The 22,431-nt window shown below is 46.6% G+C and overlaps 2 protein-coding genes across 6 annotated transcripts in view; one reads left to right on the top strand and one right to left on the bottom strand.

Moving 5' to 3' along the window:
* ssp3 (short spindle 3) overlaps nt 1–22,431 on the bottom strand; it is a 259,626-nt gene that overhangs the window by 64,314 nt on the left and 172,881 nt on the right. The window lies entirely within an intron of this gene.
* The window catches only part of LOC126541842 (uncharacterized), a 49,575-nt gene that overhangs the window by 10,942 nt on the left and 16,202 nt on the right, over nt 1–22,431 (top strand). Inside the window, exons 1-2 of one of the 3 annotated variants that reach the window (XM_055076981.2) lie at nt 4,431–4,849; nt 15,087–15,509. In XM_055076981.2, coding sequence (XP_054932956.1) covers nt 4,595–4,849; nt 15,087–15,509 — 678 coding nt within the window. In that variant the 5' untranslated portion in view covers nt 4,431–4,594. Of the gene's footprint in view, nt 1–4,430; nt 4,850–15,086; nt 15,510–22,431 lie in introns of those variants that run through there. The other 2 variants (XM_055076980.2, XM_050188786.3) reach the window with 2 other exon arrangements.

Raw genomic sequence — 22,431 nt, 5'->3', positions numbered from 1 at the left:
CAGACAGGGAGATACGATATCTCCAATGCTATTCACAGCATGTTTACAGGAGGTATTCAGAGGCCTGGAGTGGGAAGAATTGGGGATAAAAGTTGATGGAGAATACCTTAGCAACTTGCGATTCGCTGATGATATTGCCTTGCTTAGTAACTCAGGAGACCAATTGCAATGCATGCTCACTGACCTGGAGAGGCAAAGCAGAAGGGTGGGTCTGAAAATTAATCTGCAGAAAACTAAAGTACTGTTTAACAGTCTCGGAAGAGAACAGCAGTTTACGATAGGTAGCGAAACACTGGAAGTGGTAAGGGAATACATCTACTTAGGGCAGGTAGTGACCACGGATCCGGATCATGAGACTGAAATAACCAGAAGAATAAGAATGGGTTGGGGTGCGTTTGGCAGGCATTCTCAAATCATGAACAGTAGGTTGCCACTATCCCTCAAAAGGAAAGTGTACAACAGCTGTGTGTTACCAGTACTCACATATGGGGCAGAAACCTGGAGGCTTACGAAAAGGGTTCTGCTGAAATTGAGAACGACGCAACGAGCTATGGAAAGAAGAATGATGGGTGTAACGTTAAGGGATAAGAACAGAGCAGATTGGGTGAGGCAACAAACGCGGGTAAACGACATCTTAGTTGAAATCAAGAAAAAGAAATGGGCATGGGCCGGACATGTAATGAGGAGGGAAGATAACCGATGGTCACTAAGAGCTACGGACTGGATTCCAAGAGAAGGGAAGCGTAGCAGGGGGCGGCAGAGAGTTAGGTGGGCAGATGACATTAAGACGTTTGCAGGGACAACATGGCCACAATTAGTACATGACCGGGGTAGTTGGAGAAGTATGGGAGAGGCCTTTGCCCTGCAGTGGGCGTAACTAGGCTGATGATGATGATGATGAAAGGCCAATACTAACTCGACATGGACTGTTTAAATACCATTCCAGAAACCTCGCAGCGCTCGTTTCGTGCCAAGAAAAAGACAAGTTACGAGAAAATTGCATCTGAAGGATCCGAATATCTCTAACGCAATTCAAACCCAACCGGGGAGTGGGGACGTTGCATAAGCCATCATCGCCCCTTTCCGGTCATCGGTAAGTAAAACGGCGCCCGACTGGCGGCGGTACAGTGCTTTGTAAAAAAAAAAAAGAACACATAAACGCCCAGCCAGAGAGAAACCATGCCATGACAGAGCGGTGGATTCGCCGCAGCAGTTGTTGTTTGGCCAAGTGGCGGAGACCGTTCGGAAATCCCGCGACATCACACGGAAGTGGAATTCTCTGTTTATTGCAGTTTGCTCAAGTTTCGCGAGTCAGCAAAAGCAGTGCAGAACTACGCGATAACGAAACTAGACAATGAAACGCTCTAGAGCGAAAACGAAAGCTTTAGACCACCCACGTCGCTGTCAAGGGTAATGCCAATTTCTGAAAATGAAATAGAACTGGACAAGTAGAATTTTCTTTCGTCATATAATGCAATACAATGATGTTTTTATAGCGAGCGGATGAGTACTAGTGACACAACTTGAATGAGGAGTGCCTTCGTCATCGGGCAAATGCTTGACTGTTCTGGACGAGTATCTAATCGTGTCCTGCATTTACCTCAATTTCTCGATTACTAAGGTTCTATTCGCGATAATATCGACGCTTTAGAGATTCTCGAGCACTAATCTGCCACTTTACATTAACAGTTGCCTTTAGTGTCCCTTCAAGTCTCAACATGGCGCATTCGAAGTCTCCTCACCTGTCGCAAGTTATTGCCTGCTGCGAACTAACTATCCATCCGAATTATCATCATTCATTCCGAAATGAGGATAATATAAAAGTATGTGCAAACATCTAAATCCCCAGCCAACGGCTACTTCGTATCCGCTCAATATATAGAGTAAGAAAAAATATAAACAGGACACAAAGTAGGTACACTACGATACAAGCGTTTTTCACACAAATGGCTTCACACACCGCGAGACAAAGTATAACTTGACCGCGCGCTTTAAGTTTAATGAAACATTGTCATATATAGAAATTTGCAGAAACACCGAGTTATTCAGGTTTGGGGACTTACCTTGCCCACAAACAATAATCAATCTTGCATGCATTTACTTTCTTTAACGACACGGTCGTGGCGCGCGAGTGGTATTCGCCTCTCAGCGTGGCATATAGTGTTCCTGACAAAAAAAAAAAAAGGGGGGGGGGGGTGAGGGCAGAAGCGTATGCAACATTGACAACGATTATTGTTCGGCGACAAAATATACCCGAATGTGTGCAAATGTCTTTCTTTAACTTCTTTCTTCGAGGTGTGGCCTTGGCCTCAGTGCTGACCTACCGGCGAACTTAAGAAGCCTAAATAATCACGCTCAGCGAGCTCTACAACAAAGGGACACCAGGGGCGGCTTCCACGAACATTTAATAACGAAAATAGCGAATTTGAAAACGCATTCTTAAATGTTCGCTAGAGAACTCTTATTCGGCACTAGAACGCGTTCCGAAATTTGTTATTATTTTCGTTATTAGATTTTCGTGAAAGCCACCCCAAGACCAGAGAATACCCCTTCCGTTCTCGCACATGACACGTATTCGTCCATTTTCCAAGTCTGAATCGGCAGAGAATAAGCACATTCACCGCCTCTCCACCCCCTTTCCCCAAGAAACCCCAATTTTACGTTCTTTCTATCTCTTTCTCTCCCCCCCCCCCACACACACATACACACATGCACCACTTGTGGACTTATGCAGAACGGATTTGCAATATTCTCTGCGCATTATTCCTCAACCGAGGACCCAATCGCCCTTTTGTTTGGCTCCTGTACCTGCAGCCGCATCTCGTTCAGTACCCGAGCACTGCTTTTACCAGCCTTTAGCAGTCACTGCGAAAACGACAAGCGCCATCAGTGAGCCTTGTGGTGCGACACCTGTAGCCCCCTCAGGCGCTCCAACGCTCAGAAGGTGTCCCCAATATTTTTATTTTTTCTGTCTTCGTCTCTACAGCCTTCAGTCAGTCACCGTAAACTCGGCGCAGGCTACAAAAATTCACGACCTTGACCTCCTGTAACGGGCGAAGTACCGTCAAGCTTTCATTTGCAAAGATCCACCCCGTAAAGCTGTTTATTTTTTCGTGTCCTTCGGAGCGGCCATCAGCAAATTTCGCCATGCATTCACCGGGGTATCGACAAAAAGCGCCAGCGAAAGTAGTGGAAACTCCAGGATGTCCGCGAGTGTACCGTGTGTCCCAGCTTACGTTAACCAAGCTGTTTAAAAAAAACACACACACACGATGCAATATACAATGACAAGACTTGCGGTGTTCGGTCGTCAGAGGTCTGAATACAGAACATCATAGGTCTTAAAATCATATATTGCACCATGTTTTTTAACTATTTTTTTTTTCTTTAGTTGAACTGCTTGGCTGGGGCACCCTATGTACATCGTTGAATCTGAGTGTTGCGCGAGTCGTCAGTAGGCTGTCGACTGCTTCATGAAGCTTGTCTTGCCTTCACCATGAGCAACGATTACTGTCAGCGAAGCGGCCTTTATCCGAAACGGCAAATGAACGACCACAATTCAAGCGCTTGCTGCGTTTGGGATAGTCCGCGGGCACCGACCAGCCGCGGAGACGTCGATTAATACTCCTGTAAACTGCAACCGGAGCATGCTCGTGTTTTCTGTCAGCGAACACAACGAAACCTTCAAAAAGCGGCGATGCGCCGGGGCTCTCCGCCGTAGGCCAGCCCAATGACGTAACCGGGGAAACCACTTCAGCAGCGTCGCGAAGAGCAATACCCCTGCAAACCGCGAACATCACATGGTGCCTTTTTCTGCTCACGGAGTCTGGCGACTGACACCGTTTTCACTCCTGTCAGGTAACAAAAACTCGAACAAAGATTGCGGAATTGCAATATCACGCATCTGCACGACCGCACTGAGAGATAACCTGACATCAACGCCCTCTCTACGATCATCGCTATTTATAGTTCTCCGCCCCAAACGCCCGTGCAGCGGCGTCGGAACAAGGAAGACCCAGCACGATAAGTCCATCGCCCGCTTACGGTGTGCTCCTACCGCCATGACCAGCGTTAAAGCTTATAAGCCTAATACCACAGCAGCACGATGAATCTGCCAGTACCACCAAGGTCGCCAGAGCACGCGAACCCGACGAATCGACGAAATCAGAAGTTCAATGGCGTCTTAATGCACGCAAGGCGGACGTTTATAAGTGCGGCGTTACGTCATGTACCGATCGATTGTACACGCGACATACGGTGCAAGTGGGCGCGCCCGAGGCCATGGCGCACGCCGCGGCTCCATCATCATCATGCTAGTAACAGCGCAAAATGTAGACAAGGGACGAGACAAGAAGACACCACAAGCGCTTGTGGTGTCTTCTTGTCTCGTCCCTTGTCTACATTTTGCGCTGTTACTAGCAGGATGGAAAACCAACAAGCCCAAGCTGCTATTCCATCATCATCAGATGCAGCAGGAAGCATGGGCATCGCGCTGTTCCTGCGGCCAGCGCGGTGACGAAGAAGAAGAGCGAAGCCGAGCGCGGCCTTCGTCGGCCGCCGTCAGCGACGCTGCTTCAGCAGGCCGGCCGCCAGGATGGCGTTCAAGTTACCCACGTCGTTGACCGCGAGCCGCATGGGCTCGGACGAGGAGGACGCCTCGGACGTGTTGTCGCCGCCGCCGGCGAAGGCAGCCATGGAACCCAAGCTCATTGTGATCGTGGTGGTGGTGAGCGTCGTGGTCTCCGTAGTCGTCTCGCTTACCGTGGCACTCATCCTGAACGCCGTTGGAGGCGGTGCGGAGGCCGGCACCGCGAACGGCACGAACGCCACCACGAAACCTCCCGGGCAGGTACGGCGAGGACGGACCGCGGAGAAGCGAAGGGCTCTAGGCGCATACCAAATAGAGGAGGCAGACCTGCCAACTTTGAGGTTAAAGAAATACTGCAGTTGAAACACCGGAATACTAAATTTTGGTTCGAAATGCCAAATATTGCTTTACTACTTAAGGTGTGAACCGTTTATCTAAATAATTCCCAGCTTCCGCTCTGCAGGAACGCTGTAAAAAGTTGCACTTTAAATTCGCAGCCGGAATGGTCTGGGTCACAGACGAAAATATACGTGAAGTTTATTCATGAGAGAATTACCTGCCAGCGCACGAAAATAAAAGGCACTTAAGCTTCGCCTTTAAGAGTGGAACGCGATAGCATTCAAAGATCCGTGACTGCTTCTCACGCTTCCCGGCAACTGCAGCTTATGTAAGCGTAATGTTTACCGGGAAACGCTGGCGGCGAATCATGAAGCTCGCACGAAGGCGAGCTTTCTGGTAGTAACGCGGCTTTTTGCATGGGCTGCGATGGGACGGATGGAAGGTAGAAGCGTCCCCTTTGAAACGGGGTGATGGCAGTTGCCACCATGCGCAGCTTTTTATTTTTGTTTAACTGTGTTGTAAGTTGCTAAAATTCACCATTTTCCTTAAATACTTATTCCTACACTTTTAACCTTATGTCACCTCTGCTTTTGAGCCACCAATCTTCCAATAGATTTTTGCTGATTTCCACCGCATATTTACTTAAATGGCTATTGTTTTCTCTAAACCCTAGGGCCTCGGGAAGCGTGACTGTGCCCGCATCGACATCGGGATGGATGCCATCACATTTTAGTATGAGGTGTTCTATTGTTTCTACAGATTTACCACACACAGTACATGTGTCTTCTTCTTCGTTAAATTTATTTTTATAGCTGCGCGTTCTAAGACATCCTGACCTAGTCTCAAAGAGTAGGGCAGTGCCTCTTCAGTTATCATAAAACGCTTCCTTCCTGATCTGCTGTTTCCACTATCGATATAGTTCAACACTATGCTTCTTTTCCATTGAATTTATTCAATTTTTACCTTCCGCGTTTTTAGCCTGTTGTTTAATGCTGTCTTTCTCCTTCCTTGTGTCTGGCATACTTACTGCTTAGCTTCCTAGGTCTTTTCCGCCATTGTGAGTCAATGCTCTTTCTGTATAGGTATTTAAATACCTTAGCTGCCCACCTGTTATCGTCCAATTTGCTCAAGCGTTTTTCGTAAAGGATTTTACCCTGAGCTTCCCGTGCTTCGAACGATGCCCAGCCCATATCCCCCTGTACTGCATCGTTTGTGGTTTTCCCGTGGGCACCTAGTGCTAATCTTCCAACAGCTCTCTGATTTACTTCTACTCTCGACTGAACTTCTGCCGTTAAGCACAGGACCGCATTCCCGAAAGTAAGCCCCGGCACCATTATTCCTTTCCAAATATCTCCGCCGCGATGCGGCGGAGGCGAGCGCCATCTGGAGCTGTTCCAAGCAACTGGGTACGTCACTTCATGGCCTTTGAGATTTGCGAAAAGGGTTTGTGTTTTGAGATTCCGCGTAACAGAATTACGTTTTCCCGTACATTCAAACTACAATCCAACGCTATCATGTCTGTAGGTTGTGTGTAAGTTGTAATTTACGATTTCTCTTACATATTTTGCCTTGAGAAATTCAATTAGTTCAGCAACTTCCTTGCGCTACATGGAGGGTCGTCGTGGTTCGGTATGCGTGGTTCGAAATGTTTCTTGCCGAAACGAAGGTCGACACTGGCCCTCATCCCTGACGCGGCGCCTTCAAAGGTGCCAAGTCCTCTTCCCATCTGACAACGGTATTAAGGTTGGCGTTATCACAGATTCAGTGGAGTGGGAGGCGCTGCTGCGGATACGCGTATGAACAATCGAGCGGGCCAGTAAAATCAGGCACTGAAGATCGGTCGGCAATTGTGTGTGTATTTCTTCAAATAGATTCTGCCCCAAAATGCCCACAAATAAAAAGAATATCGTAATACCACAAGCACCTGTACCACAATAGACACAGCTCCATGTCAGGATCCTTTATGATGACAACGTAAATGTTGGCAGCTATGCAGAAGATATATGGAACGCACAATGGGTCCTGCACAGGACTTCGCGTGGGCATGGCTGGAATCGCAAACTTACTAAATGGGAAACACGCCTGCGTTGAGAACATCCGTTGGGTCAGACAACGCGCCGGAAAAAGGGCCTCTTGGACTAGAGAAACCATTTGGAAATTTTCGTCTTGTAAACTTGTTGCATGGGTCTTGCTTAATGGGTCTTGTATGTAGTCACACATTTCTTAGAGAAGTAATGGTATTGCCAATAAATATGGCACCTAGGACTTTTCTCGTCTCGGCTGCCCACGGTACAGCTCGGTGAAGACGTCAAAGACATACTAGCAAAGTTCCCAAGCTTACATTTGTACCACACAATCCCGATATTCTATTGAAAGATACTACTACTACAATATTTAGAGGTCTTTGATTTCTGAACCAAATAGGTGACCGTAGAAACCCATCCTGCTGAACGTTGCAATAATGAAAGTAGCCTGAAAGTAGGGTTTTTCATTTTATTCATGGGCTTTCTTTCAAGCTTGGGAAAATCTTGCGTAGCACATATAGAGCAACAAAAAAGATGGATCGGCAATTTTTCAGAGTGGTCCACAGTTTTTTTCATGCACACTTTTCGTATGAATATCATATTTAATGAAGTTGACTAATGAATAGTATGTAATTACGTTATTAGGCAAAATAAAAACAAATTGTTGGATTTGCTCCAAGCGACGACAAACCTTACCCTTGTTATGCTCAACTAAACTACAGCCTAAACTACGTGACATTCACATACTTTTTACATTTTGGCACAAGTTACGTGCAACACATTGTATATCATTACCAGCCTATTTTTATGCCCATTGCCCCTGTCCAATGCCAACCGATTCCAACTTCCGCCTGCAAATTTCCTAATTTCATACCCCCCCCCCCCCCCCCCCCAGCTAGTTTTCTCCCATCCTCGACTGCGCTTCCCTTCCCTTGGCACCCATCCTCTAACTGTAATGGTCCACCGGTTACCTGCCCTACGCATTACATGGCCTGCCCAGCTCCTATTTTTTTCTCTTACTGTTGACTAGAATATAGGCTATCCCCGTCTGCTCTCTGATCTACACCGCTCTCTTCCTCTCTCTTAACGTTACGCCTAACATTTTTCGTTCAATCGCTCTTCGCACGGTCCTTGACTTGTTCTAGAGCTTCTCTGTCAATCTCTAATTTCTGCCCCACATGTTAGCATCGGTAGAATGCAATGTTTGTGCACTTTTCTTGTTCAACGACAGTGGTAAGCTTCCAGTCAAGATTTGGTTGCGACTCCAGTCACAACCAAATTCCAGTCAAGATTTGGTATGCACTCCGACCCATTATTCTTCTTCTGTAAGTACTTCTGATGATCATGGTCCCCTGAGTAACTGACCTACATGAACGTACTCCTGTACAGAATCTAGAGGTTGACTGGCGACCATGAATTCTTGTTCTTTGCCCAGGTTACTGAATATTATCTTTGTCTTCAGCATGTTAATCTTCAACCCTACTTCTACACTTTCTCGGTTAAGATCATCAATCATTTATTGCAATTCATGTCCCGTTTTGCTGAACAGGAGCTTTCTGTTGCTGAATACGTGCTGCATAAAAGTATTTTTCTAGCATTAAAGAAGCCTGAGAATACACGCAAAATTGCCGGGCGATTGGCCGCTCGAGGCCCTTTGCGTGTATTCACGGGCTTATCTGCACGAGAACTCAAATGAATATTTGACTAAATTAACAAGGTGTCCCTGAGCAACTGTCGGAGTAATTACATAACGACACATATTGCAATTTACGAACTCTAGCCAGAGATTCAAGAGAACAGACTGATGGGCTAGTTGTTACTGTATAACCTGAGGCAAAGCGCAAAATATCACGGAGGACAACAGAAGGGAACGAAGACACAGCGCCCCCTTCTGTTGTCCTATGGGCTATTTTGCGCTTTGCCTCAAGCAGCTGGCAACTTCGAAAACCACACGCACTTGGAACGAATTCTGAGGATGACACCAGTTTCGAGATATGTGTTCCATATGTTTACGACGACATTCATTGGTGTCCTAAGTAACTTTTCAGCTTCAATGCGTAAAGAGGCATTTTGTTAAAAAAGTAAGTGGAACAGTACATTTTTATCGCAAGTTTGACAGCGCTTATCTAAATACTGGTGCTATTTTCAGAATTATTTCGAAGTGGATGTGCCTTGTAAAATCCCTGGCTTCAATTCGTATGTTGCAATATGCGCTCTAAAATAATTCGTGAAAAGATTCTTCACGAAATTTTGTTAATTAGTCAATTATATATGCATTTCAATTTCCAATGTTATTAATGTCCGCATTTTCGAGTAATCCAGCTCGACGAGTAGATTTGTGCTATATGACGCAGAAGATTTTTAAAAATTCTGTAACATTAAAAAAAAAGAAACGCCCATCACATCTCTCAATAAAACGACCCCGACGGCATCCCGACCACGAGCATTTCATGTCATTCATGCATAAACTTCAGATTATATATATATATATGTATATATATATATATATATATATATATATATATATATATATATATATATATATGAAGAAACGGCCAAGACTGCATCACGACCCCACGAGCATGTATGAGCTATGGTAGTCCAAATGCCATGCCATTTCATTCATGTCATGTCGTGCATGCATATCCTAATACATATTCAGTTAAGGAATTAAACGACCACGAGACTGCACAAAAAAGAGAACATACCTAGTGGCACAAACGTGATGTCATGCCATGTATGCGTGTCATGCACATCCAGAATATAGCCATCTAAAGAAACAACCACAGCGGAATCACGAGCAGTTCATGTCATGGCGTGCATGTCATGTCATGCGTAAGGATCCGGGTGTGGATGAGTTTGTACCGGAGGCGCGCAGCTGCGCATGCAGTGGCATGTGACGGCTGGGCAGGGTGCAGACGCAGCGGCGATAGGGTGCCTCGATGCGGAGAGCGCGGGCATTGAGGCACCCTACAGGCGCAGCAGCCAGCTACGTTGGGTGATTATGTTCCATCTTCTATGTTTTGTGTTGACGAAATGTCCCGTGGAACCAAGTCCATACAAATTAAATGTTGCGTTTTTGGGCGCATGAAAAGTTATTCAAACAAGGCTTAAAAGCTCCTCGGGAAGAAAGTTTCATCGGTTTTTATCGCAGCCTCGCCAGCTCGAATGGCAGAAAGCCTGGATATGCGCGGCCCGCAGACAACACTATGTGCATTTCCCACACTGCTTCGCTTTTGACAAGTTGTTCTAACAACAATGAGGGAGCCGTTCATTCGCAATAGCTTCGTATTCCATAAAAATTGTGAGTCTTCGCCTCAGCAGCTGTGTTGCTCCGGAGCTTGGGCACGAAGGCGAATATGTAAATTTCCATTTTGTCGCTTCTCAGCGACGCATTTCTTTTTTATTTTTATTTTTTAGCGTGATTAGCATCATTGGAGAACTTCGAGCACTTTCAGAGGCTATCGGGCGATCTAACCATTTTCCTGCCAACTTGGGTCACAGGGTAGTCCATGGTCAAATGGGCGAATTGCTGTGCTGAGGGAACAGGGTTCAAACCAACTGTTGCACCAAGTTGTGTCAACGCGTACGTTTCAATGGGCATGTGCCGCTCTTCAGCGAACCTCTTCCAAGCCAAAGTGGGTCCGCGGATATGTGCCACTGAGTATGTGCCGCTCTTCAATGAAGTGTGCTGACACCAACTTGGGTCACTTTGTGCCATCGCGTATGTGTTGCTCTTCAATTACAATGAAATTGTTAAATATGTATCCGCTGCTGGGCAGAATCTCCCCCGCATCGTATGTACTCAGTCTCTCTGAACATATATTCACACACATGCTACGCGCGGACATCACGGTGGCGCCACCAGATGGCGCAGCGTGACCAGTGGGAAGCGCGAGAGAGGAATCCGGCTGAATACATGCCCCATACTTAACTCGTTTGTGCGGCGGCAATACGATGTATCGCCATATTATTTCAATGCTACAGTCGCATTAACGTAGACATTCATCCTGAGGCGGGTTCTGCGTAATTTTCTTTCTTTAGGGCGGGGGGAGAGGGTACAATTTATTTTCTGGCACTCCCAAGCTTTCGCTGCGGCTGGTACACGATTTGTATGCTCTGCATTGACGGCAAACGCCAACGCAGCGGCGTGTCACACTCGCTGTTGATGCCAGCCATACGCGCTCACTTGCCGCCGATGGTGGTTTTCGTCGGGTCAAGCTGCGCGACATAGACCAAGACTTAAGATTGGGCTAATTCCAAAGGCAATAAGATGAGCAAAGCATCGAAAAAGAAGAAAAAAAAACGGACAGAAGACTGTGACGTACAGACGCATGAGCGATCAGTGAACGAGCGCAAAAAAAGAAAGAAAGAAAAGAGCACAGCGTACGTTTCACTTTGTCCATGCTTTCTGCGCTGCATCTCTAGTCTACGTTCCTTAAATACACGACAATGTTACCGTTCGTGCGCAGCAAAACAACGGAAACTGCTGGAGGAATATTAATAGAGAAGCTGTTGCTTACATCTAGCTCCAAGTCCTGGCTTGCCGCGGTGAGCTCTGTTTTGCGAGAGGCATTTGTAGCGCAATTTGCCCTTGCTTATCTTTTCTATACTATACCTGATATCATGAATGTGAGCTGACTCGTGCAAGCTGCAATTCCTCTCCAGCGTAGACGCATGGAAATGCACTTTCCAGTTAGTCAGAGCTCGGAAACCACTGTAGAAATCACTGGAAGCGCCATGCGTGAGCCTGCAGCACAAGGCACTGCTCTAACAGTTGCCGTCGGCGGCTCAGGTTTACCACGGCTACCCGATGCGTGTACCATTTCATCATCATCATCAGTATGGCTATGCCCACTGCAGCGCAAAGGCCTCTCCAATACTTCACAAACTACCCAGGTCATGCGCTAATTGTGGCCATGTTGTCCCTGTAAACTTCGTAATCTCACCCGCCCACCTAACTTTCTGCTGCCCCCTGCTACGCTTCCCTTCTCTTGGAATCCAGTCCGTAACCCGTAATGACAATCGGTTATCTTCTCTCCTCATTACTTGCCCTGCAATGCCCATTTCTTTTTCATGATTTCAACTAAAATGTCATTAACTCGCGTTTGTTCCCTCACCCAATATGCTCTCTTTTTAGCCCCTCTTAACGTTAAACCCATCATTCTCCTTTCCATAGCTCGTTGCGTCGTCCTCAATTTAAGTAGTACCCCTTTTTGTAAGCTTCAAGGTTTCTGCCCCGTAGGTAAGTACTGGTAAGACACCGCTGTTATATACTTTTCTCTTGAGAGATAATGGCAACCTGCTGATCATGATCTGAGAATGCCTGCCAAACGCAATCCAGCCCCATTTTTACTCTTCTGATTATCCATGAGGATCCGCGGTCACTACCTGCCCTAAGTAGATGTATTCCCTTACCACTTCCATTGCCTCGTACCTATCGTACACTGCTGTTCTCTTCTGAGACTGTTCAACATTACTTTAGTTTTCTGCAGATTAATTTTTAGACCCTCCCCCCCCCCCCACTTCTACTTTGCCTGTCCAGGTCAGTGAGCATGCATTGCAATTGGTCCCCTGAGTTACTAAGCAAGGCAATATCATCAGCGAATCGCAAGTTACTAAGGCATTCTCAATTAACTCTTATCTCCAATTCTTCCCTATCCAGGTATCTGAATACTTCCTGTAAACACGCTGTGAATAGCATTGGAGAGATCGTATCTCCCTGCCTGATGCCCTTCTTTATTGGGATTTTGTTGCTTTCTTTATGGAGGACTACGGTGGCTGTGGAGCTGCTATAGATATCTTTCAGTATTTTCACATACGGCTCGTCTACACCTTGATTCCGTAATGCCTGCATGACTGCTGAGGTTTCGACTGAATCAAGTGCTTTCTCGTAATCAATGAAAGCTACATATAAGAGTTGGTTATATTCCGCACATTTCTCTATCACCTGATTGATAGCGTGGATCTGGTCTATTGTTGAGTAGCCTTTACGAATGCCTGGTCCTTTGGTTGACAGAAGTCTAAGGTGTTCCTGATTCTATTTGCGATTACCTTAGTAAATACTTTGTAGTCAACCGACAGTAAGCTGATTGGCCTATAATTTTTCAAGTCTATGGCGTCGCTTTTCTTATGGATTAAGATTATGTTGGCCTTCTTCCAAGATTCCGGTACGCCCAAGGTCATGAGCCATTGCATATACAGGGTGGCCAGTTTTTCTAGAAGAATCTGCCCATCCTTCAACAAATCTACTGTTACCTGATCCTCCCCAGCTGCCTTCCCCCTTTGCATAGCTCCCAAAGCTTTCTTTACTTCCTTCGGCATTACTTGTGGGATGTCAAATTCCTCTAGACTATTCCCTCTTCCATTATCGTCGTGGGTGCCACTGGTACTGTATAAATCTCTATAGAACTCTTCAGCCACTTGAACTATGTTATCCATATTAGTAATGATATTGCCGGCTTTGTCTCTTAGCGCATACATCTGGTTCTTGCCTATTGCCAGTTTCTTCACTGCTTTTAGGCTTCCTCCGTTCCCGAAAGCATGCTCAATTCTATTCCTATTATAGTTCATTATGTCCGCTATCTTACACTTGTTGATTATCTTGGAAAGTTATGCCAGTTCTATTCTAGCTGTAGCGTTAGATGTTTTCATACATTGGCGCTTCTTCTGCGATAGCTTACCGGTATCCTGGCTAACGAAGTTACCACCTACTTATATTGCACACTCGTTAATGATGCCCATAAGAGTGTCGTTCATTGCTTAAAGTAAGGTCCTCTTCCTGAGTTAAAGCCTCTAGCCTCCGGAATTACTCTAGTTTCCCTCTTACCACTAACTCATTAACGGCTTCTTATGTACCAGTTTCTTCCGTTCGCTCCTCAAGTCCAGGCTAATTCGAGATATTACCATCCTACCGTCAGTCACGTCCACATCGTGTATGATGCCAGGGTTAGCGCCGAGTATGAAGTCTATTTCATTTCTAGTCTCGCCATTTGGGCTCCTCCATGTCCACTTTCGGTTATCCCGCTTGCGGAAGAAGGTATTCATTATCCGCAAATAATTCCGTTCTGCAAACTCTATTATCTCTCCCCTGCTATTCCTATAACCTATGCCATATTCCACTACTGACATGTCTCCAACCTGCTTCTTGCCTACCCTGGCATTGAAGTCGCCCATCAGTATAGTGTATTTTGTTTTGACTTTACCCATCGCCGATTCCACGTCTTCATAGAAGCTTTCGACTTGCTGGTTATCATGAATGCATGTAGGAGCGTACACCTGTACGACCTTCAATTTGTACCTCTTTTTAAGTTTCACAACAAGACCTGCCACCCGCTCGTTAATGCTATATAATTCCTGCATGTTACCAGCTGTATCCTTATTAATCAGGAATACCACTCCTAGTTCTCGTTTCTCCGCTAGGCCCCAGTAGCACAGGACGTGCCCGCTTTTTAGCACTGCATATGCTTCATTTGTCCTCCTAAGCTCACTGAGCCCTATTAAATCCCATTTTATTCCCGCTAATTCCTCTAATAGCACTGCTAGACTCGCCTCACTAGATAACGGTTATCTAGTTCGGTTAGATAACCGAATCCGGTTCTACCGTTAAACGTTGTCAGGTTGATTCCAGTGGCGGCCTGTCCAGATTCAGAGACTCTTAGCAGCCTCTGCTGCGTCATAGGTCTGACCGCCGCCGTGGTCAGTTGCTTCGCAGCTGCTGCGGACCGAGGTCCGGTGTTTGATTGTTGTATTCATATAGGAGGTTGTGGCCAAGTACTGTACCAGGGTGGCCAATCCTGCTCTGGTTTATTGTGCTGTACTCTGTACTGATTTATTTACAGTTAATGGACCGATTACGACGGCTTCACGACCACGAGCACACATCTAGTGGCTGAAATGTCATGTCATTCATGTCATGCAAGCCCTACAGATCCTGATATATATCCAGTCAAAGAAACAACCCCGACAGTACCACAATTACGAGCACACACCTAGTGATCCAAGATAGTACACAACTTGGATCACAGAATCAACATAAGAGGCAAGATAGATAGGCTCAATGTGGAATAAAGTAGGCAAAGAATGCTTCGCATTAAAGTGCTACCTCCATCTCCCCCTCCTACTTCCTGGCGCAGATGTGCCCCGCACAGCCCATGTGCCCCGGCACCCTCAACCCATGTGCTCCCGGCCAGGCTTGCCCAACGGCTCCTGGCGTAAATCCGTCGGGGCCGGTGGCACCACCCTATGGACTGGCGGCCATGTTCCAAACCGGTGACGACCCTCCTTTGGACAGCGTACCCTACGGTCAGTATCTACAAGATCAACAGGTTCCGCCGCCTCAGCCGGCGCCACAGCCTCAGCCGGCGCCACAGCCTCAGCCGCCACCACAGCCGAATCCAGCGTATCCGCAGCAACAGCCGAATCCGGCACAAGAACCGAATCCGCAATATCCGGGGCAACAGCCGAATCCGGCGAATCCGGGGCAACAGTGGCAGCCTTGTCCTGCCAGCGGGCTCTGCCCGGTCTTCAACGCGCCATGCACTGCGGGGACGCTAATGGTGAGTGCTGCTAGAGGTCGCAAAGAAAAAGCGCGGGACGAACCGAAAGGAAGCGCAGCACGCTGCGCCTTGTTAGAGTTGCTATATATGCTACTTTTGAGCCTGTTTCCTCGATTCACACTTGCTCAGATGCAACGCTGCAAAAGGCATAACGCCGATTGGCATCCTCGATGACGTTACGCCTTTTGCAGCTTTGCATCTGAGCCAGTGTGAACGGAGCGAACAGGCTCAAAGGTAGCATACATAGCAGTGTATATACAGTAGCATATACGCAGAGTGGCGTCCTTGAAGGCGCACTCGTGCCATGCAGATTGCATTACGAAGTTTCTGCACACGAAACCTGTACGTAACACATTACACGTAATTAGTTACCTTTAATTGATTACGTCTTGTTAATTTTGTGAATTAATGGTTACGTTATTTTTTAGGAGACACTAACTGTAATTCAATTAATTTTTTCAGTAGCCGATTACATGTAACTAGCTACATCTATGACACCTATATAACAGCTTCGAGCTTCATTGAGCAAAAGTCGCAACAATGAGAACGAACACTAATTCCTGCTACTTCTGTTGCCTGCAGGTTGGTTTTCATTTTTCATGTAACTTTCCTACGTCAGGTTCTTTTAGCGACCTCTGCTCACTGGTTTTTCGTTTATGGCTGGTGCTACTTCTGCTCTGAGATGCCTACAAATGCTGAGCTGGGCAAAAAGATTGAGCGTCTCGAGTCCTTGCTTGAGGACAAACTGGATTCTGTTGTTGAAGAGCTTGCTGCTAGGATTGTACAAAAGCTTGAAGAGCAGGGCCTTGGCAATATTTCTGCACTTGCTGATAGTGTACGTTTTATCAGTCAGAAGCATGATGAAATGCGGGTGACGTTTCATGGACTTTCCGCTACAAACAAGGCTTTGACAGCACAAAACGAATCCCTGACAAAAAGAATTGCATCAATGGAACAGTACAGCAGGCTGAACAATATTGAAATTAAAGGCATCCCTTTAACGCAAGGAGAGGGTTGCTCTGCCATTTTGAGTACTGTCGCTGATGCAATTGACTGTCAAATTGATGTGATGGACATTGACACAGTTCCTCGGGTCACTAGCAAATCACCACATAAACATTTAATTATTTGATTTTGCTCCCGTATCGAGAAGAATGACTTCCTTCGTAGGGCTCGAAAGGCACGCCTGAGGGCCTCCATGATTGAGTTCTCTGGTAATAATGATTGCCCTATTTCTGTCAATGAGCGCCTCACATTTGAGAACAAACGTCTGTTCAGCCGAGCTGTTGCTCTAAAGAAGCAGCATAAGTGGCAGTTCCTTTGGACAGACAGCTGTCAGATTAAAGCACGCAAGATTGAAAATAGCAAAGTGTTCTTCATAAGCTCTGAGTCCGACCTAAGTGTCATCACCTAACCTGATTATTTGCAATAAGTCAGTGTTTTAGTCGCTGACTCTTCCTTCAAACATGTCTTTGTGTTCACCCCATCTGAAGCTACATCACTGCTTAAATCTGCTGGCTGTTCGTTGCTTCACTTCAATGCGCGAAGTTTCTGTAAGAATCATGACAACATATCTTTATTCATTGACTCTCTGTCCCACACTTTTTCATTCATCTCCATAATTGAGACATGGCTTGGCCCGGCTGATAGCAATTTATACGGGTTCCGTGCCTATCAGGCTGGGTATTGTCACCGTGCTGCAGATAAACGTGGTGGTAGCGCGATTTTTGTCGCACCCCACATTAAATATAAACGTAGACTGGACCTTTCACTAGATCTATTTCACTGCGAAACTGTTTGGATCGAAACCAATGCCTTGTCTTTTCCAAATAATTGTGGCGGAATTATTATTGGCTGTATTTACCGTTCTCCAGCTTCTTTACATACCTGATTTCCTTCGTCATCTTAGCTTAGTTCTTCAAAGAATTACTAGTAAAAACAAGCCTGTCCTAATTGTAGGTGATATAAATATTAACTTGCTTGATGTCGAAAATAGTACTGTATGTGCTTATACGGACTGTTTTACTGGCTTTGGGCTTGAGCAATTACTAACTTCAGCCACCAGGTTTTCCAGTTAAGGAAGCAGCTCCCTCTTAGACCATGCCCTGTTAGATACGGGACCGTTTCCTGAGCCTACTTCGAGTTCACCAGACCACATCGAATCGCACCACAGCTAATTAAGGAGCGCAGAAGCACGGATACCAGATTCCTGAGGCGCGGCACGTGCAAACAAGTTGGCGGCCCCCACTTCGTGTGCCGCAGGTGGAGCTATTCACTGCTTGACTCTTCCCGAAAGTGAAGCGAGAGCCTGGCACTGTTGCAGGTAAAGTGGGTCCCGAAGCAAGACGGCTGTAATACACCGTGAAAACCTGGCAGCGTCGCCCCCATCCGCCTATTGTGACGGCGCATTGCAAGTCAGCAAGGCAAGACCGCAGGGAGAAGTAAGCCCTCGGACAATGGGGGACCAAGCAGCGACTCTCTTCGCCGGGTGTGACTCAATCGCACGGGCGCCTACCATTGGCCGAAAATGACGACACATGAGTGGGCTCGCCGATTGGCCGAAAATGGCGTCACCTGAGCGGGTTCTCCCATTGGCCGAATGTGACGTGTCTTCGAGAGACCGAAGGGCTTAAAAGACAGACCGGAGAGCATTCCTAGAGCATTCCTTGATTCATCTCTTTCGAGCTTCTTGCCACGGGCCGCAGCGTCCGAGTTGCTGCCGGCCCGTAATGACTTCTATGACTGTTAAGTTCTTGGTCGTCTCACTGTAAATAATGTCAATAAATCTCCCAAGTTTTCATCCCGAAGTCCTCCTCAACTCTTACAACTGGCTGCCAGCGGTGGGATCGCTTCCAAATGCAACAACTGGTGGCAGCGCTACGGATCAACCTTCGTTGAGAGAAATCCTGAGGAACCCGGAACAGCGAAAAAGAGCCTTCGTCCAAAGGAGTCCCGAGGAACTTGGAACAGCAAAGAAGAGAGAGAGCCTTGGTCCAAAAAGGAGTCCTGAGGAACTGGGAGTAGCGAAGAAGAGCGAGCCTTCGACCCAGAGAGTCCTGAGGAAGCGGGAACAGCGGACCAATGAACCAGATGGCAGGGTTCTGCAACCGTAAGTGAGCGTGTGCTTTTTTTTTTCTTTTGCTTCACCAGACTTCAAATCTTGTGTGTTCATTTTGATAGTTCTAGAAATCGGGGATTTGTTGCATTGTGTGTTTGCACAAATTAATTAAGGAAAACCGTTCTAACCACCAGTCGGGGCAGCTGCCATGGATCTTAAAAGGGTGGCGAGGTTAGACTTGTTGTTGGTGTGCGACGATTTGGGAGTTGAGGCGGACGAACAGATGAAAATGGCAGCTATCATAAAGGCGATTAAAGATAGTGGCAATGATGATAAAAGCATTGAGCTTGCTTGGGAGGTGATACAAGAACCACGGGAGCGTGAGCGTCGTGAACGTAAGAGTGAGCGTAAGCATCAAGAACGCGAGAATGAACAGAAGCGTGAGCTTCAAGAACTTACTCTTAGGTGTGAGAGTCAAGAACGTCAGCGTGAATGTCAAGAACGTGAGAATCAACGTGAACGTGAGTATCAAGAATGTAAGCGTGAGCGTGAGCAAAAGTATGAGAGAGAGAAGGCAGCATTGATCAAACAGCTACAATATTTTGATCAGTTAATGGCACAGAGACAACGGCTGTCTGAAAATTCTGTAGGCAGTACAGAGCACAAGAATGATGAAGATGTCTAGCGGATTTTCGCCAAAAGCCGACGAGAAGCATAGTGCCTGTGAAATTGGCTGCACATTCATAGGTGAAGGGAAAAGGCTAGCTGGTAACGATGCCTTGGTGGCAACAGAGGCCGTCAAAGGCCAGAGTGAGAGCGACGAGGTGCTGTGCCAACAGAGGACTGTAGAGACAGCTAGGCCAGCTGCGAACAAATTGGCACAGTTGCTGCGCGTGTGCTTCGCATCTCATGATATCGAGGTCGTTAGCGAGCTACAGGGTACTGTTGACCCGACAGACACGAGCACCCATGTCGAGTCACATCTGCGTGCCGAAGTGAAGTGCCGGCTGGACGATGCAGTTGAGGGTAGTTCTCAGGATTGCGAGCTACGTAGCTCAAGAGAAGACAACTGCATTGTTCAGGGATCAGTGCAGCTCTCCGCCAGTCTAGATAGCCTAGATAGGGATGACTCAGTTATTAATCATTCGGACTGTGCGCGTGAGACAGCAATCGATACCGACGGGCTGTGTGCCGATGCACAGCGTGAGCTGGGCAATGCAGTAGAGCGCAGTTCGCAAGAGTGCGAGTTGCATAACTCGAGTAAAGCCTGCTGCATTGTTCAAGAGTCAGTTGAGCTGTCCGCCAGTCGAGGCAGAGAGAGTGTTGATTTAAAGGAAAATCAATCAGACTGTGCGGGTAATACCCCTGATACCCCTGACACACGGGCAAAACTAAAGTCCTTTCCAGTAAACCCCTTTTGCTACTCTGAAGGACCCTTTGCAGAAAAGAGTTGCGCCGATGACACACTGCACCGCACTGAACTTCTTTAGGTAGTTCCTCAGATGAACGCCGCAAGAAAAATAGCGCTGGCTGTAAAAGCCACAAGAGAGAAAACATTCTTAAAAAGCTGCATATTTAATTACACTTAGCTACTGTAGAACCTAAAAATATATTTTTTTCATTGTGGATGGCTAATAATGCTTATAGTCGTTTATTTTATTCGTGATTTTGCGTTGTTAGCAGCCATTTAACTTGGTCTAGCAACTCTGTGCAGCCGGTGTTTTGCTGTGCGTGCTGTTTATTCTGGTGATGGCCACGTTTCTGTCGTCCTTTTTCACGTCTTTGTCGTCCCTTCCTTTGTGCGCGCAGGCGTAACGCGTTTTATTCAATATGTTATTCCAACAACTGTGGTTTCTTCTGGGTATTTCCTGCGGGCGCTGATCGTGCAGTCTCCATCTCGCGACGTGAACACACCACATGCGCGCAGCAAACGACGACGACACTGCCGGAATTCAACGTGGCGGCACTAGCGACGTTATGCGAGCGTTTGAGGGTATAGCTAGAGGAAATCTTCACTATTCGACAAATTGTATTACCGCTAACAATTAAAACATTTTCGCAAGGTAAAAAAAATACCTATGGGCATCGTAGTTATGTGGCAGGTTTCCTTCTATTGACGAGTTGTGCACGCTGTGTGCAAGAGTAACTCCTTTTCCGCTCGAAAAGTAGTTGCGCGATCTCCTTTCCCGAAAAGGAACTTTGCCGTAAAGGAGATACTCCTTTGTCGTGTGTCACTGCACTTTAACGCCTTTCCGGTAGATGTCCCCTTACCTAAAGGACTTTAGAGTGCCCGTGTCCGATCCGGGCCGATGAGATGTGTAACGGCCAGCACGAGGCGCCAGAAGGCGACATGAAAGAGAATTCAAATAGAAAGCGCCACAGAAAGAAGCGCCGTAAAGATCGGAATGCGGTGGCTGATGTAGCGAAGCCAAAGACGGCGACAGGCGCGAAAAGGCAGGGCGCGGAGACAAGAAAGGTGCGGGCGTCACTGACGATGTTGACGTATCATAAACGTTTGAGTCATAGGTCAAAAAGAGATCGAGAAGCATGTTCTGCACGGATGCGGACAAAGGGCATGGGGCAGTAAATTCCTCGTCGGTCCGTCATTCTTTTCGAAGTTCAGCGTGTAGCACTAAGAATCGCAGGACGAGACGAAGAGATAGGGAGTAGCGATGCGGTCAACCGAGTTCGTGAGGAAAGAGGGGCGCCAGGACGCAAATTGGCAGGAGACTGTAACGTCTTGGAGGAGCTGATAGTGAGTCAGCCCTGTTGTAGTTCCTGGATAGCCAGAGTAGCTTTCAAACCGCGACCACCTTGGGTATGGCTCAAAGTATGAGTCAGACGTAAGCAATTGGAACGGGAGGCCAAGAGAGCTTCCGCAGAAGTAAAACGTTCAGTTTAGTTTTATTTTTTTAGCATCGGAGAATTTTCGCGATTTGGGACTAGGATTTCTTTCAATGTGTAAGGTTTGAGCTTTGTTTATGTTTTGTTTGAGAAGCTCGAGATTTGAAAGACGCGTTTTTTTGTAAACATGTAGTATCGTGAGGTGTTCATTAATAAGTAGATAGGCTTTCTTTTTTTGTGTGTGAGTAACCTGAGTATCAAGGTTATCAGTGAGAGGCCTATCGTAGCGCGCGTGTGTTTTAGTTAACCTTCTTTTTTTTATAAGCATTTTTTTTTATTTTCTAAGGTTAACCACGTAGGTTTTCAGTAAGTGCATCATTTGCACTGAGAAGCGTTCTTAGTTCCATTAGCGCGTGTCCTGCATGGACGGAAGGAAGCAGATTTATGACTCGGTTGCTCGTGTGTGTTGAGGGCAGCCGTATTCTGACTTCTTTAGTGAGCGTGCGTAGAACTAGTTTTTAGAAGACGCATTATTTTAAGGGTTCTGCAGAGTGCTAAGTCCCGCAAGTTTAATTGTTCGTTTAGGTTACGTGTCCTGTAGGGACTAAAGGAAGAAACGTAAGTAAGCATAATGAAACGTTTGCCTACGACGCAAGTACATGTTCTGATTAGTGACCACAAGGCTAGCGCGCTTGTGATTACGTACTTGTGAAGTTGACCAGACCGTTCAGTGGCACCAATACTTGCGATAAGTACGCCACTGCGATAGGTTGGAAACATGCTGTTCGTGTAGTTAGGCCACTTAAGTTATGTTAGGCTGTTTTCATTTGTTGTTTGCAATGACACCGGCCCTTTGCTTTGCAACAATGTCACTTAGGTCTTGTCGGCATTCGGGGAGAAATGGATAGCGGTTTAGAGAGGTGGTTGGAACTGCTTTGTCAAGATTGGAGAAATAAAAGATCAGGGTTCATTTTGACTCAGTAATAGCCTGGCGAGTCAGGGGTGAAGAGCCTGCGCTTA

Source organism: Dermacentor andersoni, chromosome 2 (genome assembly GCF_023375885.2).
Source record: "Dermacentor andersoni chromosome 2, qqDerAnde1_hic_scaffold, whole genome shotgun sequence".
Lineage (NCBI taxonomy): Eukaryota > Metazoa > Arthropoda > Arachnida > Ixodida > Ixodidae > Dermacentor > Dermacentor andersoni.
This window is presented reverse-complemented; position numbering and strand designations above follow the sequence as displayed.